The following is a 20834-nucleotide window of genomic DNA, read 5'->3' on the forward strand; positions in this document are numbered from 1 at the left end:
TTTGCACGCCTTTCTCTGTTTTAACCTGCATATTGTTTGTCTAATAATCGCTACGCAATGTGATTCAACGCTGCATGTGGCCAAATAAGTGGGACATCAAGCTAATTGACTATAACATCTTAGTAGCAGACAGATGAACTAATCAACAGACCTCTCTACATTATTGTTTAGACTACCAATTATATACAAGTAAAACAGCCTATGTACTTAGGTGGAGAGTCGTTAGGAGTTTTATATAGAAACTTTTTCGAACAAAATGAGTACAGATCAAAAGTGGAGGAGTTGACGGTTTCTACATATATTTTAAAGCCTGCAACAATATTGTACACTGCAACTAAAATGTATCTGTTAGACTCCTAACGATGTATGGTAATCGTGGTACTGGTTTGTACCCAACCTGAATTCAATAATTAGAGATCTATAATTACATCTAACAATTAGAGCTATTTTATACAGTTTAAGTTAAGTAGGCAATAAAGTAACAGGATATTTGAACCAGTGTTTGATAAGTCATAAAAATAAATACTTCAGTGGGCATCATCAAAAAATGTTGACTCACCAATAAACATAGTGAAAGCCACTTATGGTGTTAGATAGCGTAAACATCTCTCATAAGCCTTAATGTCTTTTGAATTTAAACTACAGAATTCAAATCAACTTTACTCTGTATGAGAATTTGTTTTGGACTCATCTACGTAGATTTGTATTCTCAAAAGCCCAGAAACTAGTAGTTACTTCATTTGGTTCCTAGAGGAGTTGAGGTTATAGAGTCTTATCAGAAAAAATTCTTTCAATTACATCAATGCTATAATATAAAGTTGTTTTCTACGTAACTATTTTATAAACACTCTGGCACAGAATTGGCTTGAGAGAGAACTTGGCTAGAAAATGTTGTATTTTAAAAATTTATCGTTTTAATGGAAATTCAGAACTTTATCTCTTATCACTACTAAAATAGAACCTTGATTTTTCATTTAGTGCGTCTACATGAACACTCACAAGATTACTGGTATTATTTTAACATGTTACTAACTTGTCATACACTCTCCACTCTTTTCAAAGCCACTTCTGAACCTGTTGATTTACCACAGAATTGTGGTAAAATGTTATGTTTTCGGTTTGTCAATAGTTAATACTGATAGATTTCCAAGGGATCATTAAATTCAATAGAGTAGAAGGTGGATGATAACGTCTGGAAACGATTGCATCATTTATTTTGGAAAATATTAGTTTGACAGCAATTTAAATGTATCATAAACAGTAATTATCTTCCCATTAAAAGTTTTAAAACGAAACATGATGGCGATATTCTTTTTTCAGATCTACAAAGTCCCCCTGACAAGTATTCACAATATATTAACTGTTCGAGACCTTAAAGAAGGAAAAGGTAATAAACGCATAAATTTACACCATTAAAACTGTAATTATTTGTACTTAATAATCATTGAATATTGCTGATTCATTACTGCTAAATGTCGAACCTAAAGTTAGAACACAAAACGCTTTTACCAAGACATCTAACGTGGAAGTGTTTGTTTGATCCAAAATGTGTAAGTTTAAATGATAAGATTTATACTATGACTTCGTGAAATAGACAAAAAATTAAACTAAACTAGCTGAAAAGTACTGTGGAGAAACAGCTTTATAGTGGTTATTGTAAATGACCATTAAATCTGACAAGCAGAAATATATGGAAGACCTAGCAACGACAACGAAAGAAGTTGCAAGAGAAAGAAATGTGAGACAACAATATGAAACAATGAACAAGTGGGTAGAACACTATGAGGAACTATTGAATAGGCCACGTCCGTTGAATCCACCGATATGGAAGCAGTACCTACAGACCCTTCTGTAGACATCACTTTACCAACTATCCGAGAGATCAGGATGGTCATCAGACAAATGAAGAGCGGAAAGGCAGCCGACCCTGACAAAATACCAGCCGAAGCAACGAAGTCATACATAGAAGTAACTGCACACATGCTTCACGTTCCATTTAGGAATATTTGGAACGAGGAGGAGCAAGTGACGACAGATTGGGGAAGAAATACCTCATCAAGATACCAAGGGATGGAGATCTCGGTACATAAGGGAACCACAGAAACATCACACTACTATCTGTACCAGGAAACACTTTCAACAGAGTGTTGCTGAACCGAATGAAAAGTCCAGTAGACGATTAGCTTCGGGATCAACAGTATAGATTCCATAAGGACCGGTCGTGCACAGACTGAATCGCAACACTACGGATCATTGTTGAACAATCAGCTGAATGGAACTCATCACTATACATTAACTTCATTGACTATGAGAAAGCGTTTGATAGTGTGAATAGGAGACAGTATGGAGCCTTCTTCGATACTATTGAGTGAGTAGCCGAGAAAATCGCCAACATCATCCGGAATTCGCACGATGGACTACACTGCATGGAGGACAGCTGACAGGCTCATTCCGAGTAAGGACTGGCAACAGAGAAGTATGCTTACTCTCTACCTTTCTTTTTCTTCTGGTTGTCGGCCGGATTATGAAGACCTCCACATCTGGAGGTAAGCACGGAACACAGCGGATAGGTTGAATGAAACTAGACGACTCGGACTTCGCAGATGATATGGCTCTTCTATTCCACACACACCAAAAAATGCAGATGAAGACAGCCAGTGTAGCAACAGCCTCCGATTCAGCAGGCCTCAACATGCACAAGGGAAGATGAAAGATCCTCAAATACAACACGGAGAACACCAACCCAATTACATTCGATAGATAGGTTCTGGAAGAGGTGGAAACTTTCACGCACCTGGGAAGCGTCGCCGATAAACAAGGAGGATCAGATGCAGACGTAAAGGCAAGGATTGGCAATGCAAGGGAAGCATTTCTACAGTTGGAGAACATAGGGCACTCAAAACAACTGTCCACAAACATGAAAGTCGGAATCTTCAATACGAACGTCAAGACGGTTCTGTTGTACGGATCTGAAACATGGAGGACTACTACAGTCATCATCAAAAGTGTACAAGTATTAATAAACAGTCGTCTGAGCAAGACCTTCAATGTCCGTTGGTCAGAGACCATCAGCAACAACCTACTGTGGGCGAAAACAAGCCAGATTCCAGATGAAAAGGAAGTCAGGAAAAAACGGTGGAAGTGGATAGGACATACATTGAGGAAATCACCAAACTGCATCATGAGACAAGCGCTAATTTGGAGTCCTGAAGAAAAACGGAAGATAGGAAGACCAAAAACACAATGCATCGAGACTTGGAAGCAGACATGAAAAGGATGAATAGTAACTGTAAAGAACTGGAAAGGATTGCCCAGGACAGAGTTAGATAGAGAATGCTGGTGGGCGGCGTTTGCTTTACCACAAGGGGTTACAGGCGTAAGTAAGTAAGGAGACATACACATTAATATGCAATATTGTCAGCGATATTGATGGATTTCAGCGCTAAATTATCATGAGTCTTTTTAGGCAATGGTCTTTCACAGAAAAACAACAATCTAGTTGACATTCCCCAATAAATTCTCTTTCTATTCATACTGTCATTTTACTACTTAGTGTGGTAATTAAATAGACGTCTATGCTATAACCAAACGTTTTCATGAGATCACTAACTCGAGTCCATTTTTTTAATTGTTTGGACAAACATCATTATAACAAATCTTCGGAGAAAATCCTAAGCTGGTTCTCTACGTTTTGATCCTGACCGAGTGTCATACCCTGTCCATGATATCGGGCGATAAAATAGGAAATTTGTAACAACCCTTTGTAACCAAAGAGACCAATTACGAGTTAAAATGCGTCATAGCTGTGTACCATCTTTTGTTCTACTAATTATTCCCTTAAGACTTGCAATCGTTGTTTATAAATCGGTTAATTTTCGTCACAAAGCCAGTCAACCTCAATGAAGACCAACGTCTTCAATCGTTTCTGATGAGTCATAGGTAATTTTCTTATATCGTGAGCAATGTTTTTTGCAAAGATACTAAAACTTCCGTAAAATGACCTCTTGAGATTTCAATGAAGGGGATGACCAATTTATTGTTTAATGCAGACAATCATGGTACCACGGGAACAGCACAGCTACGAGCACAAAGTAAGTATATATTTACTTGGCAAAAACATAAGGGATAAAAAGCGATTGAAGCCGCAAGATAGTGAAAGTTAGGGGTTTTAATTATGTTTGTCCATTACTTGTGGTAAATGTTTTCTTTCCAAGACTATTAATTAGCTTCTTACTTTTAGAAAAGGAAGTTTAAATAAGTGGTTCAAAACTTGTAAAATAATTCTTACTATGTGTACAAACGAAACTGACATTTTTTATCCCAATAAGTAAATAACGGTTTTAAATTATTTTTTAGTTGTTGCTGGATATGCCTGTACATTCGCCTTGTTTACTAAAATCGATTTGGACTGTGAAAATTCACAATACCTGATAACACTGCAATGCTCTAATTGTCATGGTCGCTTAAGGTCATGTGATCCGCCAGCAGATTACGATGTGACAGCACCAGGAAAAAAATTTGACCCAAGTATTAAACATATGTTTGCAATGTGCGCTACTCCAGGTTGTCCGACAAGTGGACAAAGACTGTCTTGGTTTGATAAACAACACGTAAATGTGAGTATAATTTCTGTGATAATACTTAATTATTTACAATTGATGAATAGTTTTTTCGTTTTGTTGCTTTGTTGAATAAAAATTCTTTCAAATATGTAAGATAAACAAAAGAAATTATTTGGAACCCGAACAAAGCAAACCTAATGAATATTAATGAAAGATCTTGTCTCAAAAATTATCACATATAGTTTAGTCGAGCTTACTACTTTAGCTTCAGCCATGAAAAACTAATAATTTCTTAACGTTTCACTTAATTCTTAGCACTTTCTCATAGAAGTCTTAGACTCGACTCCATTGTAACTAAAAGTTTCAGGCAGCAGTTGTCTCTCACAAGAAAAATCGTACTCTGAGAAATAAAGTAATACAGCTACCAATTTAATGGCTCTATTAAGACAATTATTTGGATATTGCTTCTTATTGTGTAGGCACTTAGAAAAAGTAATAAATAAAAGTTGTAAAGCGATTTTAGATTAGTAGAATACAGAACATTAAGAAAAGATCAAACAACGCAGAAAACTTTCTAAAAATCCGTTTTAAAATGTACGAATCAGATGATGTGGTATAGACACAGTGACATTCTGTATCATTATTCATTATAAGTAATCCAAAGCAAGACACACTTCAAAGTGAATCATTAGGAAAAGTTGTATAGATACATTATCAGTCAAGTCCGGAAGGATAAACAGTCTTCTTTGTACTAAACACCTAAAAATGATGTTTTATTAATGAGGCAGTTTGCGGAAAATTTATTCGCTTATTGATATTAAAGTTTGGCAAAGTAGTTAAAAGTTGATTACGATGAGTGAAAATCTGAAACTGAGAATAAAAGATGAAGTCTTTTTTTCTGCTCAACTGGATTCGGTGAACTATACAAAACATATCGACAGTATAAAAATAGGCAGGTTGTACGAAACATTTTAGATATTATTAAACTTTGTCGAAAAGCTAATCAAGTTATGTGTGTTCTTTTAACAAGTCTACAGAGCAGATTTATAACACAGAGAACTCTAATATTATCTAGACTAGAAGACTTGAAGTAATGATCGTCTGCTGACACAGTTGTCACAAACTTTAAAACTGTGTGATGGAATTTATCGTGATCAGTGTTTGAAGTACAAAAGTATGCCTTAATTAACTATACTTAAAACATAACAATGAGAATTAAATGTCTCTCAAGAATACAAAGGAATATACTAACACGAAAATAAAAATCTGAAGGTTTTTTGTAAATTTTTCTACGTCATCCTACAGTCAAGTGTTATAGAATTCGATGATGAACTTGCTTGGTTAAAAACCCAATATAGCTAGCTCCATGTGAAACAGATAAAAACGAAAACCTGTATAAAAAGACAGGTTCAGTCAATATTTCTTCACTTAAGGCTCCAATCAAAAGAAAGATTCTATTATCAACAATCAATATAGGTTGTGAACTCAGATCTATTTTTTGCTTACTACAAGGTTTACAAATACCAACTTTAAAATAGAGAGGACCTTTTCAAGCTCTTTGTCTAGAGTTTCTGAACTTCGTTACTTTGATTAACCATCCCATACTTTCCGTATAGATTTCATCTCATATAATGGTTTATAGACAATAGTTGTTAGGAGTTATGCCACATACGAATTTGTACAAATGAAGCATTTTTCCCTAATAAATCTTGAAACTTCTCTACAGATGGAATACGGTACCATTGTTCACCTATCCGATCATACAGGAACATATTCTAGATGTCTTTTAGCCAGTATTGCAATGGAAAAACTTTTAGGATGCAACGTCGAAGAATTTCTACATTTACCAATGGAAAAACGAGTTCGTTTGAAGTGGAAGTTCTGTCTAAGAAGATTTAAGGTCTGTTTACTACTTTTTTTATGTGTTACAATCTTCAGTTTCAAGTAGATGAATTACTTTAAAATATCTTATTATAAAGGATACTGTTTTGAATAATATACCATTTCTGATCTGGTAAAGAAAGCCCAGTTTCAAGTTTTAATGGTTTTACTTAGTTAATCCATTAATGCACATTAATGTATTTATTTATTTACAGTATCACAAGACACCAGTAATTCTTGAATACATTTTGAGTAAACATTTGATCCACTATAATTGCAGTGAATTTCTAACCAAACGCCTTCGACAATAAATTTATTACCATGAATTCTGAGTACAAATATCTGTTCTTACCTGATCAATGGTTTACAATAACTATAGACCTATTGATATATTTTTTCATTTATTAGAAAATGCAGTCCTGAAGAGAAAGCCATGTTTCATTACTATTCAATACCACATCAAATTATACACATCATATACATTGCTATTGCATAGATCATAGCTAATTCCTCTTGTGAGTAATCGTTATAATACTTGAAATAAACCGTACGTTTTGACATTAAACGAAAACAATTTGGATGTGAAACAATATTTTCATAAGAACGGTCTGAACCCATTAACCTATTGACTAGTTGTTCGAGTTTACAGTTTGTGAAATAATCCAGAGATTTATTCAAGTACCATAATGACTACACTAATGAGACAAACATTTTGTTCAAATTCTCTTTCCACAAAACCAGTATAATTTACGTTTTATTTATAGATTGACCAAATTAAATTTGTTTATTTGGTTAAATAATTAATAACAATTAAAAATGACAATAACTGAACCAATTTATGCTAAAACTTATTACTTTTATTCTTCAGGTTTATTTTTGGACTGAACAGATTAGTTATAATAATCCATCACCTTTAATCGTTATAATAGGCGTTGAAAAACCTAATGCTTTTGAAGTAATTCATTCATTGAAATTAAACAGATAACATTATTTGTTAAATTGATTGATATATCAAAGATCTTAAACATTTCGTTGAATAACCTTTTGCTACTAAATTTTTACAATCCTTACTCGTTGTTTCTGTGAAATTGTTTCCTAAAGAAGCATTGTTTACACTTTCCAATAATAAAATGAATAGTTGAAATGAATTTCTTTACTGCTTTGGTGTAAAATAAGTAAGAAAATAATTAATAGTAATTATAATGTGTACGTGGTACCTTTAACAGACAAATTATTATTCAGAACTTAAATTGTTTAGTTCATGATCAAAATAATGTTGAGTGTGTTTCTAAACCAATAATCAAATTAAACAATCAGTGAGAATAGTGTTTTAACATGAATGATAAACCTGGGTATATGGTATACAATGAACTACCTAATATTCCTAGTGTACGTAACTAATTAAATAGATATACATTGATTCGTTTATTCCGACTTTGCTAACCTTGTATGAAAATAAACTATTACAGGACAAAATATCAATACAAGCTATTCGGATATTTATAATTTGCGATGGCATTATTCCCTCAATAAGAATCCAGACAGTTAAACATTCTTCTTAAAATAATTCACGTACCAACGGTTATGAGTAAGTAATTTACAAAATCGGTCGTTTCATGGTAAACCGTGCTTTGAAAGGAAACAGACCATGTACCTTGATGACAAAAGAGCTTTGAAACTGAAGAATCAGATGCTAATTTAGTGTATACATGACGTTTAATTACAAAAATTCCGTTATCTTATAATGGGCAGAATTGGTTATTAAACATTTAGTTCCACAAATGTATTTAGCTTACTGAAGAACTTTGTGAAGACTAGAAATCTATTCTATTTCTAACGTTTGTATGTTAGGCAGTCGAAATTGTCGCATGATCTCCAAAGGGACTTGTTTACAACGGAGTAATGTCTGCAGACTATTTAATGTGGAGACTGAGGACTAATTTTACTCAGGACAAAGAAAAAATGCTTTATGAACACTATTGAGCAAAACACTACTAGGCTGATTTGGAGAACCATTAATAAGCGATTGCTACTAACCACTTGTGTGAATTATTTTCTGGTTTACTTAAATTTAATGACACTTTCATATAACAACCCAACCTTTCAATAAACAATATATTTTAAACAATGAAGTACAGACAACAAAATTAAATGATACAATAAGATAATTTGTTAAAACATATCTATGAAACAGACTGATTAAAAGAAAAAACACATATTAGGTATCAACGGGTTTCAACTCTGGTTTTCGAAAATGACGCATATGTGAACTAGGATCGTCACCGGATAATATTTATTGAAAATTAACAGCATATTTATGTTACCTTTACTTGCTGTTCAAGGTCAAATGCTGTAGTCATTAACATGGTTAATTCAGCTGTTGTCGCTTTTAAAAGTTTTGTAGTTTGAACAGTAGTACCTTTCTGTTCATTCGTTTTAACAGCCAATGTTAGTGCTACATCTCTGAAAATAAATAAATTTCACCCTAAATAGTTTACCATCAATAAATATATGACTGTCAAATAAATAGCATGGTCTAAAATTGTTTGATTTTTCCGTTTCACAAAAAGATAGATATTAACAATCATTTACAAGATTGTCAAATACATAATTGAATGAGGGACCAACTTATTGACCAAAAAATTTAAACAGTCATTCCGGCGACGACGTTGAGTAGCTGAGACTAAGTGACATAGGCCTACCTCACGGAATGAAGGCTTACTGGTATTATAAGGTCAGGATAGCTCGTAACATTAACACCACTGGTATTACTTTACTTACTTACTTACGCCTGTTACTCCCAATGGAGCATAGGCCGCCGACCAGTCATATAAACTTTAAATTACAAAATATGACACGTATTTTGAATGTAGACCATTGATACAATGTGCTTCAACAAAGAAAACGATTTACTAGATTACTCGTATCTCGGAGATGTATACTTACCACTCACATTTATAAATGCACAAACATATGAAACTTTTAAGGCAAGCTAATGGTACTTTATGATAATCTTTTACAAGAAGAACTATCCTCAAATAAACGATATGACATTATTTGAAGGGGTTCGAATCTCGCGAGATGGGATCGTGGATGCGCACTGTTGAGGAGTTCCACAATAGGACGAAACGGCCGTCCAGGTTTTCCATAGTAGTCTAACTTCCATTGACTCATGATTTCAACTATATATGACATTAGTTTCATTCAATCTAGTTGACATTCCCCAATAAATTCTCTTTCTATTCATACTGTCATTTTACTACTTAGTGTGGTAATTAAATAGACGTCTATGCTATAACCAAACGTTTTCATGAGATCACTAACTCGAGTCCATTTTTTTAATTGTTTGGACAAACATCATTATAACAAATCTTCGGAGAAAATCCTAAGCTGGTTCTCTACGTTTTGATCCTGACCGAGTGTCATACCCTGTCCATGATATCGGGCGATAAAATAGGAAATTTGTAACAACCCTTTGTAACCAAAGAGACCAATTACGAGTTAAAATGCGTCATAGCTGTGTACCATCTTTTGTTCTACTAATTATTCCCTTAAGACTTGCAATCGTTGTTTATAAATCGGTTAATTTTCGTCACAAAGCCAGTCAACCTCAATGAAGACCAACGTCTTCAATCGTTTCTGATGAGTCATAGGTAATTTTCTTATATCGTGAGCAATGTTTTTTGCAAAGATACTAAAACTTCCGTAAAATGACCTCTTGAGATTTCAATGAAGGGGATGACCAATTTATTGTTTAATGCATATTTTTATAGTTTCGTCGTAGATTATGAAAACCATACAGTCTTTTTTATTAGCGCAACTGCTATCAGTTGTTTTTTCATCGTTGTAATCATTTCCTTGCTTCCTTTTCTTTATCTTCATTCTACTGTTTTCAATTTTCTCTCTACATGCGTTTTACTCCTGCTCATTGTTATGTTACTTATATCTGTCGACATAAGCAGCATATACCACACTTTTCCTCTCTCTAATAAGCCGTTCTCGCAGTCTCCTGGAAAGCCATGCCACTGTTTTCTTCGTTCCAGTTCAGTTCTCTCCCTCTTGATGCCATTGAATCTGTTTTGCAGCTGACTAGCGTTTACGCACTTTTGGTCATCGTCTTTTCATTTCGTGTAAACTACGCCATGTCTCTCAGTGACTTTGTACGATCCACACTAATTACGACTCAGCTTCCCTGATCGTGGTTCCTCTGGCATGATGTATTTCCGTTTTCGACACTTTACCAGGTACCCCACTGCAAAAGGCTCCTACTTCCTTCTTTCTTGTTCCGCCTTCTTTGTGTCTGATAACTGTTTCGCTCCCACCTTCCTGATTGCACCCCTCCTTTCTCTTCCCAGCCTTGCTGACGTCCCCCACTATTGTTGTGTATAGGTCTTATTATGCATAGAAAGTCTCAGCTGTCTACCGCGCATCAGCAGAAAAGGTAATTTTTTAGTAGTTCGTGTCCTCCTGATACCAAATTGCTCTGGAAGGACTTTAAACTCATCGCTTTTGTAGAAAGGACTCTGGTCGGTTAATGCTATCTTCGACATTTCGTGACCTGCCACAGAGTGACGAATCAATCCGTCATTCATTGTTCTTGCCTTCTTGCTTACAATAGGCACAGCATCCACCCAATTTGTAAGATGTTCGGTCATCACTAGCAGGTACTGTTTACTACTCGCTGTCTGTAGGAACGGCCTCGTTACATCTACCGACCGTAGATCACTAACTGCGGTTACTGGGTAAGACCTTTAAGGAGGCTGTATTTATCGATGACTTCCCATTAGTTGGCACTGCATGCAAGTTGGAAGATATTGGGTCACGTTGTGTAGTGTGTGCCACTTATGTCGACAGACATATGTAGCATGTAACAACAATGACAATTGGAACGCTTGGCAACAGAAAGTTTGGAAGGTCAAGTTGAAGAGAAGAGAAATTTAAATACAAAGTAATCGTAATAACAAGAATAAATGGACGATGAATTCTGCAAGAAACAATTGATTGGAGATGCGTGAATGAATTGCTTGATATGTTGTTTAGAAAACATCCTTCATTTTTGTGTTAAACAATAAATTGGTTCTCCCCACATGAGTGTGCGTTCACTACAAGATAACAAAACAACGATATATCTGAGTATTACAACACAAGGAACACCGATGTTTATTATAACGAGCCTCGGAAATAATGTACTCCGTTAACATTTTCGAATGATGTAATAATGCTGTGTTAACGTGAGGATACACTTAACACAAAAGATTTGCGTTTCTCGTGCCCTGTCTCTGTATAATACTATGTTATGTCTACGATGAAATAACAGAGCTATTCCTGATTCACAGTATTTTAGACATTACAGAGTAGAAACGTCTTGTAAAATGAACTATAGCTGACATCAAGTCCGGAGATGTGCAAACGACTGACCATTACCCAAATTCCTTCGAAAAAATAATTTTTGATTACTTCCACATTTTTCATATCTCAAAATTAGTGGGACCTGAAAGTGTTAGTTCGTTAAAGATAATACTTGGGGTATCCTGAACCCAGGCTCCATGATTCATGGCTTCTTTCGGCAACATGTAGAGGTTATCCTAAATCTAGCGGTGCTTCTGTTTAATTTGAACGCATACCATCTCGTTTAATTGTCGAAAACATTAACACTGACCTATACGTCTGTGAACAGCTACTCAGGAACTTTAATAATATTATTCAATCAACACCGGTGACTAGTTTAACACGAAGATAACCAACAAAGAGTGACAAGCCTAATATGAGTTTGAAACAAAGCAGTATTCAATAAACTTGGCTTCCGCGTTCTCTTGTTTACAGGATGTAAAACAGTACTTCTTTTCGGTGTACACAAATCAGCTTTCAATGCAGTTTCTAATTTCGTTAGCATGGTGGCGAGTTGATTCTATCTACAAGCAGAAAACCAAAACAAGACGGGAATGGATTAGATCATCGTAAGGTCGTTCGGAACCACTTGCTTACGAACCTCGAAATGCCTCCTTCACGAGGTTCCAGAATTATAATTACTATAATAGATTTATTTATGTTGATCATTCATTAACCGAATTCACTACAGCCAGTCACAGTTGTTTAGCTGTTTAACTTAAGTATACTGATTGGAAGTTTGCTCAGTTCTTAATGACTTCTGAGGTCGTTACACTCTGAATCCATGGTTAAACTTTCGCACCTTCGTCTTGGGATTGTAAACACTAGACGAGCGTCCCGCTAGGCACTATATTTTGCAATATAAATGGAAGAATGTATAACGGTGACAATGTAGAACTGGTATGGAATATACGCTGATTCGAAGATTTATTCACCTAAGTAGTTAACGCTGGTTACTGTCGAATTCCATGATTTTAAAGAAGAAACTACCATATCAATAAGTCGGTCTTCTGATGTGGGGGTATCTTCACTTACCCTGTAAATTCAGACAGAAGAGATATTATTAAATGCCGTTCTGATAGGAGACGTCCCTCAGAAAACAACATAATAGAACCAGTCATTTAACTGATTGTAAACAAGTGTTCATAATGAGTTTAAAGCCCTGAGAGTTGTTAAATACTTTTCGACAATCTTTTGCTGCCTCTACAGTCCGAATAATGTTTCTCTGAAAAGTTGATCTGATCCTTTAGGGGATAAAAGAAGAAGTGATGGTCTGACTGCCGGGTTTCAGCTGGCTAGCCTAAGTGGTCAATGAATGGTGTGACTTCGTAGCAAGATTATATTATTTAAACTGTTACAAAGTACCATTACAACCGCAGCATATATATGGACTATTAAACGGATTGCTTAAGTAGGCCTCTTAATAGTGATGTTCTTAGTTTAAAGCTTGTTACCTTAAAAATAATCCAAGTGTTTATGAAGATGCGGATGCAATAGAACGAATGGTTTGAAATATCCCATATAGTGTCCTACTGACAGTATTATTATCTCGTGGATTTTTCTCTTCGTTTTATGCATCAACTCCTATCCAGGTTTTTTGTAAACTTATTTTTTTTATTTTTCATTCTTCTGCCTTTGTTAATTGACCCCGGTTATTTCCCACTCGATAGAATCTCATTGCTGCATAATGCCTGACCATCTGCTTTCACCACTTTTCTTAATGAATCTACCTTGCACCCAGCAAGACTCTCAAATGACACAAAAGTAGGTAATTTATATAAGACATTTTCACAGATCTGCTGCAGGCATGACTCGTTTACCGGATTGAGTCGTCCTTTCAGACAAGAACATACTCGGATTTTATTCGTTTGCAGTTTGGTGGTTATATGCTGGTATGAAGAATGGAGAAATATTGTAAAACAAGGTGAGCGATTTGTTGATCCTGTTATTTATATAACTATAAACTTTTTATTAGACTGAATCGGTAATAGATCTGATGCCCCGTTTCAGCTGAATCATCTCCACTCCTCGTATGTCAAGCAATTAGACCACAGGTCAGTAATGGGATAGCCCTTTCCCACTCTGACTTGATCTTACTTAATCAGAAGTTAATCTCATGCAATACAAGTTTTAAGATCGCACTAAAAAAACATAGACATCGAAGTGGTAAACTAGTTCAAGAATATCTTACCTTGTTCAATAAGTACGGATTAGTGGACAGACAAATCATAGCCATATTTCAAATACTGGGGAGATTAATACATCACTCAAGCTTATCTATTGAAACTCATGTATTGGTGACCATTCAGAAAGTTTAGGCTAGATAGTCAATGGAGAAGCGGCAACGTGCCATCAATCATGGACTTCATCATCACTAACAATTTCAGATGGACACTCCATCTGAGTTAATTAAACCGTAGTGATCTTGTAACAGCTCAGGTTGGTTGGTTAAGAGTTGACCCCAAACAACCAAGCATATGCTAAAACAGTATTGTTCAAGTATTCATTCACTTCCTTACCTTTTGTAAGCGTTATATTCCCTATTATCTTATATTGAATGTTGAGAGCCTTTGTTTGTCTGAACAGATAATCCCACGCTCCACTGGGACTGCGCGAAGATCGAAATAAGAGACCTATTCACTACTTCTCTGGTTTCTTCTATCAATAGCACGAGGGTTACCTTAAGGCACGTAAGTGGTGAGCCCGACGTGATTACACAAAAGGCAAAGAAAGTCACATCAGCTCTCTTAACTTGATTCAAACTCCTCCAGTAACAACAGCGAAATTCCAAGATATACTCGCGGAATTTCCAAACTTAACTAAACCAAACCCACAGCCTTCTAAAGACAAACTAAAAGTAAGTCACACTATCAAAACCGAAGGTGCATCGGTTTTTGCAAAACCCAGGAGACTAGCACCAGATAAGCTCAAAATCGCTAGGGCCGAGTTTGATTATATGCTACAACTGGGTATTATCCGTCCCTCTGATAGTCAATGGGCATCCCCTTTGCATATGGTCCCAAAGAAGAATGAAGGTGACTGGCGACCGTGCGGGGATTACAGAGCCCTCAACCGTCAAACCGTACCAGATAGGTACCCAATACCGCATATCCAAGATTTCACAAACGGTTTACAGGGTATGAACATATTCACTAAAATTGACTTAGTCAGGGCATATCACAATATCCCAGTGGCTGATGAAGATATCCCCAAGACAGCTATTACAACACCCTTTGGCTTATTCGAGTTTGTACGCATGCCATTCGGCCTGAGAAATGCGGCACAGACATTTCAAAGATTCATAGACAATCTACTTCGAGATATGCCATTTGCGCAGGGGTATATAGACGACTTGTTAATTGCCAGCCCCGATTTGCAATCACACGAACAACATGTAAAAACAGTGTTAAAAAGACTGGATGAACATGGAATAAACATACATCAAAGTAAGTGTGTTTTCGGTGTTCAAACTTTAGAATTTCTCGGTCACACAATAAGCCCAGAAGGGATTAAACCGATCAAAAAAGGAAGTAGACACCATTAAACAATACCCCATACCTAGTTCTCTAACACGACTGGGAAGTTTTCTAGGTCTAATTAACTTTTATCGCAGATTCATACCAGGTTGTGCACAATTAATGCAACCTTTGACAGATTCACTAAAAGGAAAACCAAAAGAATTCAAACTGTCTTCTGACGCTGTCGAAGCTATTAAACAGCTTAAAGATAAATTAGCTCAAGCAACTACGTTGATGTATCCGAATTCTCTTTCCCCACTTGCTTTGATGGTGGATGCTTCAGATAAAGCAGTAGGCAGTACCCTTAACCAACTGGTTAAAAACGCCTGGAAACCAATTGCTTTCTTCTCAAAAAGACTCGCTCCAGCAGAGACAAGGTATTCTACCTTCGGGCGAGAACTTCTTGCAATCTACCTAACCATTAAACACTTCCGACACATGTTAGAAGGCAGGGAATTTATAGTCTTTACGGATCACAAACCACTAACGAATGCACTAAAAGCGAGAGCTGATAAATACTCACCTCGGGAAGTCCGACACCTTGACTATATATCACAGTTCACAAGCGATATCCGACATGTCAAAGGTCAGGACAATCAGGCGGCAGATGCTTTATCTAGGCTAGAAATAAACGTGCTACAGCAGTCTACAGTAAACTTCGAGACGTTGAGAAACGAACAAGAGCAGGATCTAGAATTACAAAACCTGCTTAAAACAAACAATTCCAGTCTTAATTTAAAACAGTTCCCATCACCTGTCGATGGTATTCTAATCTACTGTGACACGACCAAGGCAATGCCGCGACCTTTCGTTCCCAAAAGTATGCGAAAGTTGATATATAATAACTTTCATTCTTTGTCTCATCCTGGCGCAAAAGCTTCAACAAAACTAATCAATGCCAGATATATATGGCCGAATTTACAGAAGGATGTACACAAATGGGTTAGAGAGTGTTCAGCGTGTCAACAATCAAAGATAAATCGTCACACAAATTCACCCATAGGTGTTTTCTCGCAACCAGATGCACGTTTTGCCCATGTGCATATCGACTTGGTAGGTGCTTTACCACGTTCAAACGGTTTTAATTATCTTTTTACATGCAAAGATTGATTTACCAGATTCCCTATAGCCATCCCGATAGCGGACATCACAGCGGAAACAGTAGCCAAAGTTTTCATGCAGAACTGGGTAACCATTTTTGGTACACCCATAACAATAACGACGGATAGAGGAGCGCAATTCGAATCCGAACTATTTAATAACTTGGCTAAACTTCTAGGCTCCAATAGGATACGCTGCACTGCATATCATCCTCAGGCTAATGGGATGGTAGAACGTTTTCACTGTCAGCTAAAAACCGCCCTTATATCTCACTCAAACCCCAATCAGTGGACAGAATTCCTACCGTTAGTTATGTTGGGAATACGAACATCTGTCAAAACTGACGCACAGTGTTCAGCTGCGGAACTGGTTTTCGGAACAACTCTGAGACTACCAGGTGAATTTATTAACCCTAATACTAACAGTCAAAAACTTAATTTAGAAAATTATGTAGATCAACTACGGGACCACATGTCTAAACTTAAGCCGATTAATACTCGTGAACAATCGCGCGCCGTATATATACCTAAAGACCTAAGCAATTGCACGCACGTCTGAATAAGATGTGACAAAATAAAAGCACCACTCAGTCCTCCATTTGAAGGTCCTTTCAAAGTCGTCTCAAGAAAATTCAGATATTTCGTGATAGAAAAACATGGAAACATCGACACAGTAAGTATTGATAGGCTAAAGCCGGCTTATCTAGATCATGAATCACCATACGTGTTGTTAGATCGTTTAACTGACAAATCCATTACGGAGTCGAAATGTAAAGATGATAAATCTTTACAAATGACTAAAACGGTTCGCTGGGCACATCCGATTAGTCAGTCAAGGATGTTGACAGTTTCGGCTGCAGGATAAATCTAACCACGTAGCTAATCAGACCCTGCATCTACGTAAAAATAATTTTTTTTCCTCATTCCGCCTCACATACAACTCCCCAGAACTTTTACCTTTGATATATAAGTGTTATGTTAAATATTTTTTTTAAATACTGGACACATAAGCTAGGTATTCCGAAACGATGGCTGAGGATTTTAATCAAACTCATACAACTAACACTGGCAAATACAACGAATTCAAAAAGCAACCCAGGCGAGTTTTATAATTTCTTTTTCTGGTTAATTAACTATGTTGGTTGTACTTCTTATATATCTGTATACATTTTTCACGTAGACTGGCTATACATATATACCATATGAACTAATTCTAAAAGTTTTCGGTCGAAGATATGTTTAGTAGCTTGGTACGATTAATACTACTATTAATAAGTTTTTTTTTAGACAAAACATTTTGGATTAAACCATGGTCAAGTACTTATTAAAGTTCTCATCATTTTTTTCTATAGTTTTATTATTAATACAAAGAACATGTACTGTTCCAATATGGCACTTTGACATATCAATCCGTCCTCTTGTTATCTTTCTCTCATATCTGGGCAACTTATGGCCAACAAACGTCGTATTGAAGGGGGTTTTGGTGAACAAAAACACAGGCCCCACGCACTCGAACCTCTGCCCTCCTGAATGCTGGACCGTGTGCCTAGCCATTAGACCACATCAAACCACGGGGGAATGACTGCAATTTTTCCTTTTATCGACTAATCATTCGTAATACTAATGAGTAATAAGACTTACACACTTCTGAGGTGCAAACCAATTCGTTAATTGGATTAATTGACGAAATATTGCTTCAATTTATCATGCACACCTAAATCAAACCAGAAAAGGGTATTTGACACAACTGTACTTGATCCGCATACTCCACACAATTTTTTTTGCTTCTTAATCGTATATTCGTTTCCGTTTTGTGGATTACTCTGATGCACCCTTGGTTACGCACCTAGTTGTAAAAGGCGGTCATCACGGGCTCAAGGTCATGCATTTGATCGATTTTGTTAAAGAATCCAACTCCTAGCAAGTTCACCCTTTTACATATATGCATTACAAAAGAGTTTTTTTGTTGTTTTCATGGTTCTTCGTGCACAAGATATCTACACTATGTTTATTTCCTTCCAGAATACCAAACCGTTCTGGAGGCCAAGCACTTACATGAACCGAACAATTATCAATTGCATTTATGTATTTCCATTTTGTATCTTATTATTTTATGCAGGCAGTGGAGCAGTTCTTCAGGTTTGCTTGATTTTCACCATTACCTTTGAAGTAGACTCTTCTTTACTTTCTACTTGAGGGCGACTCAAGAGGCAGGTGAGTAAACACCTGATAGCCGGTCTGAGCATGGAAAAATCGTACCTCACCAACATGGTGTTGGGTAGCTCGCTAGCGGCACTTCCTCAGATATTCTTATTCCACATTCTCACACTTTCTCTTGAAAGCACGCAGCAAACCGTCAGCGATAGTTGTAGAAAAGATCACATGCTACAAAATAAGATGACAAGCTAGTAAATGAAGAGACATCCATGGACTATCGTTGAAAGCGTTAGTCGTAACTGATTGTAAGTCAAATAGTGAGCGAGTTGAGAATTTCGCCTTGGGATGAGAAATAGAACTAAGGTGTTATCGATAGATAGGTTAATCGAACCGACGTTCCTACGGAAGTCGATTCTAGGGGGAAGCTAATGTAACAGCTCAGGTTGGTTGGTTAAGAGTTGACCCCAAACAACCAAGCATATGCTAAAACAGTATTGTTCAAGTATTCATTCACTTCCTTACCTTTTGTAAGCGTTATATTCCCTATTATCTTATATTGAATGTTGAGAGCCTTTGTTTGTCTGAACAGATAATCCCACGCTCCACTGGGACTGCGCGAAGATCGAAATAAGAGACCCATTCACTACTTCTCTGGTTCCTTCTATCAATAGCACGAGGGTTACCTTAAGGCATGAAAATCTCCTTGTTGCACTATTAGAAGTCATTTGTAGCAAAGGACTTGGGCGACCTCAATACGAATGACATTGAAAGAAGAAAGCTTATACGAAACTCCGTTAAACAACAAGCTTTAGCACGAAACTGAAACAGTGTACTTAATCTGCTATGAGTTCCTACAGAAGCCCTCTGTGGAATATTAATGCACAAATACAAATATAGATGGGTTACAAAAAGATATAGTGAATTTTATCTCTAAAGAAGACAAATGTACCTGTAAACTTAATCATTTACATAATGCATCACAACCAACGGAAATTACGTGAAAATAATGTGGCATTCGAAAGTAATAACAGGTGTACAAAATTACGATTATATCAGGCGTGTAACGTCGCAACAATAGTCTTCGATTCTGCAAACCTGATGTCTTGCAATAGCTCTGATTTTAGTTTTCCGTGTCACCTGTGGGTTTCGAAATGATTATTATAAACCCCGTAGTAAGACCAAGGTTGACCTAGGTAGATCTAAAGTTGTGATATTTTTCTTCTTTCATCTACCTGTCTTCGTAGGCATCCTTTCTTGGACTGTTCTGCTAGTTTATGTGAATCGAAACCAGGATATCTGTCTTCATTTCTGGGTTTGATTGAACGCACCAGTTACCAAACCTAACGGTATCTATTCTTTCTTACTTACATACGCCTGTTACCCCTCGTGGAGGAGCATAGGCCGCTCAACCTATAAAGAGTGTTCTCTGGTTGTTAGAAGGTGCATCGGCCTCGTGACTTCCGAAAAATTTCGGCTTTCATCATTAGGCGTCATAATTATTCTCTCAACACCCAGGGCAGAATTTAAATGGTTTGAATTATTTTTTCTGGTAAGTGTCATTTTAGCGAGTTAATTTTTCTACGGGATGGGGTCGCTAACCTTATGCCCGAACCTCCTCCTTCACTTATGCTTGGGACCGGCAGTAACTCTAGAAGAGCCACAGGCGGAGTTCTATTCTTACTAACACTCGATAATCTCAACATTCAGTTTTGATGTCAGATTTATCAGTCATTTTTACAATGTAAGGCTAATAGTGGAGTCAGCTCAGTGAAATTTGTTTGGCCTAGTTAAATTGAGTTCATTCGGCCCCAAAATCTCAAATATTACTGAGCAATATTGGATTGTTGTCAGTGCAGGAGTAAATATACGGCAAATCACCATTGAATTCATCATTAATTCAACGTAAACACTTTTATATATGGGTAATTGGATGTAAAAATTGCCCAAATATGTGGTTGTAAAAAATGAGTATGCGAATGAATTATTGATTGATCCCCCTCGACAAATATTCATTGAGAGGTATACCGACTTTTATTGATAAGTTAACATTATTTGCTATTTGGGGACTGCAGATCGAAATTGGTATTGTATCCGACTACGTTTTGGTTTCCAGTAGAATACCACCAACTGATATCACCATGGTTCTCAGTCATCCATTTTCAGGATAACTTGGCAGGCAAAGAGATCTTAAAATTCAACTACCATTTTTTGGCTGCAACGAATGTACA

At 36.5% G+C, this 20834-nt stretch overlaps 1 protein-coding gene across 1 annotated transcript; it reads right to left on the reverse strand.

Moving 5' to 3' along the window:
• Nucleotides 1-5874: 5874 nt before the first annotated feature.
• Smp_162720 (hypothetical protein) lies at nucleotides 5875-12952 on the reverse strand (the record flags this gene model as incomplete). Its single annotated transcript, XM_018799053.1, is given in 4 exon segments — nucleotides 5875-6051; nucleotides 6057-6059; nucleotides 8768-8906; nucleotides 12867-12952. Coding segments are annotated over 4 exon segments (405 nt in total).
• Nucleotides 12953-20834: the final 7882 nt, after the last annotated feature.

The sequence above is a fragment of the Schistosoma mansoni genome, chromosome 3 (assembly GCF_000237925.1).
Source record: "Schistosoma mansoni strain Puerto Rico chromosome 3, complete genome".
Lineage (NCBI taxonomy): Eukaryota > Metazoa > Platyhelminthes > Trematoda > Strigeidida > Schistosomatidae > Schistosoma > Schistosoma mansoni.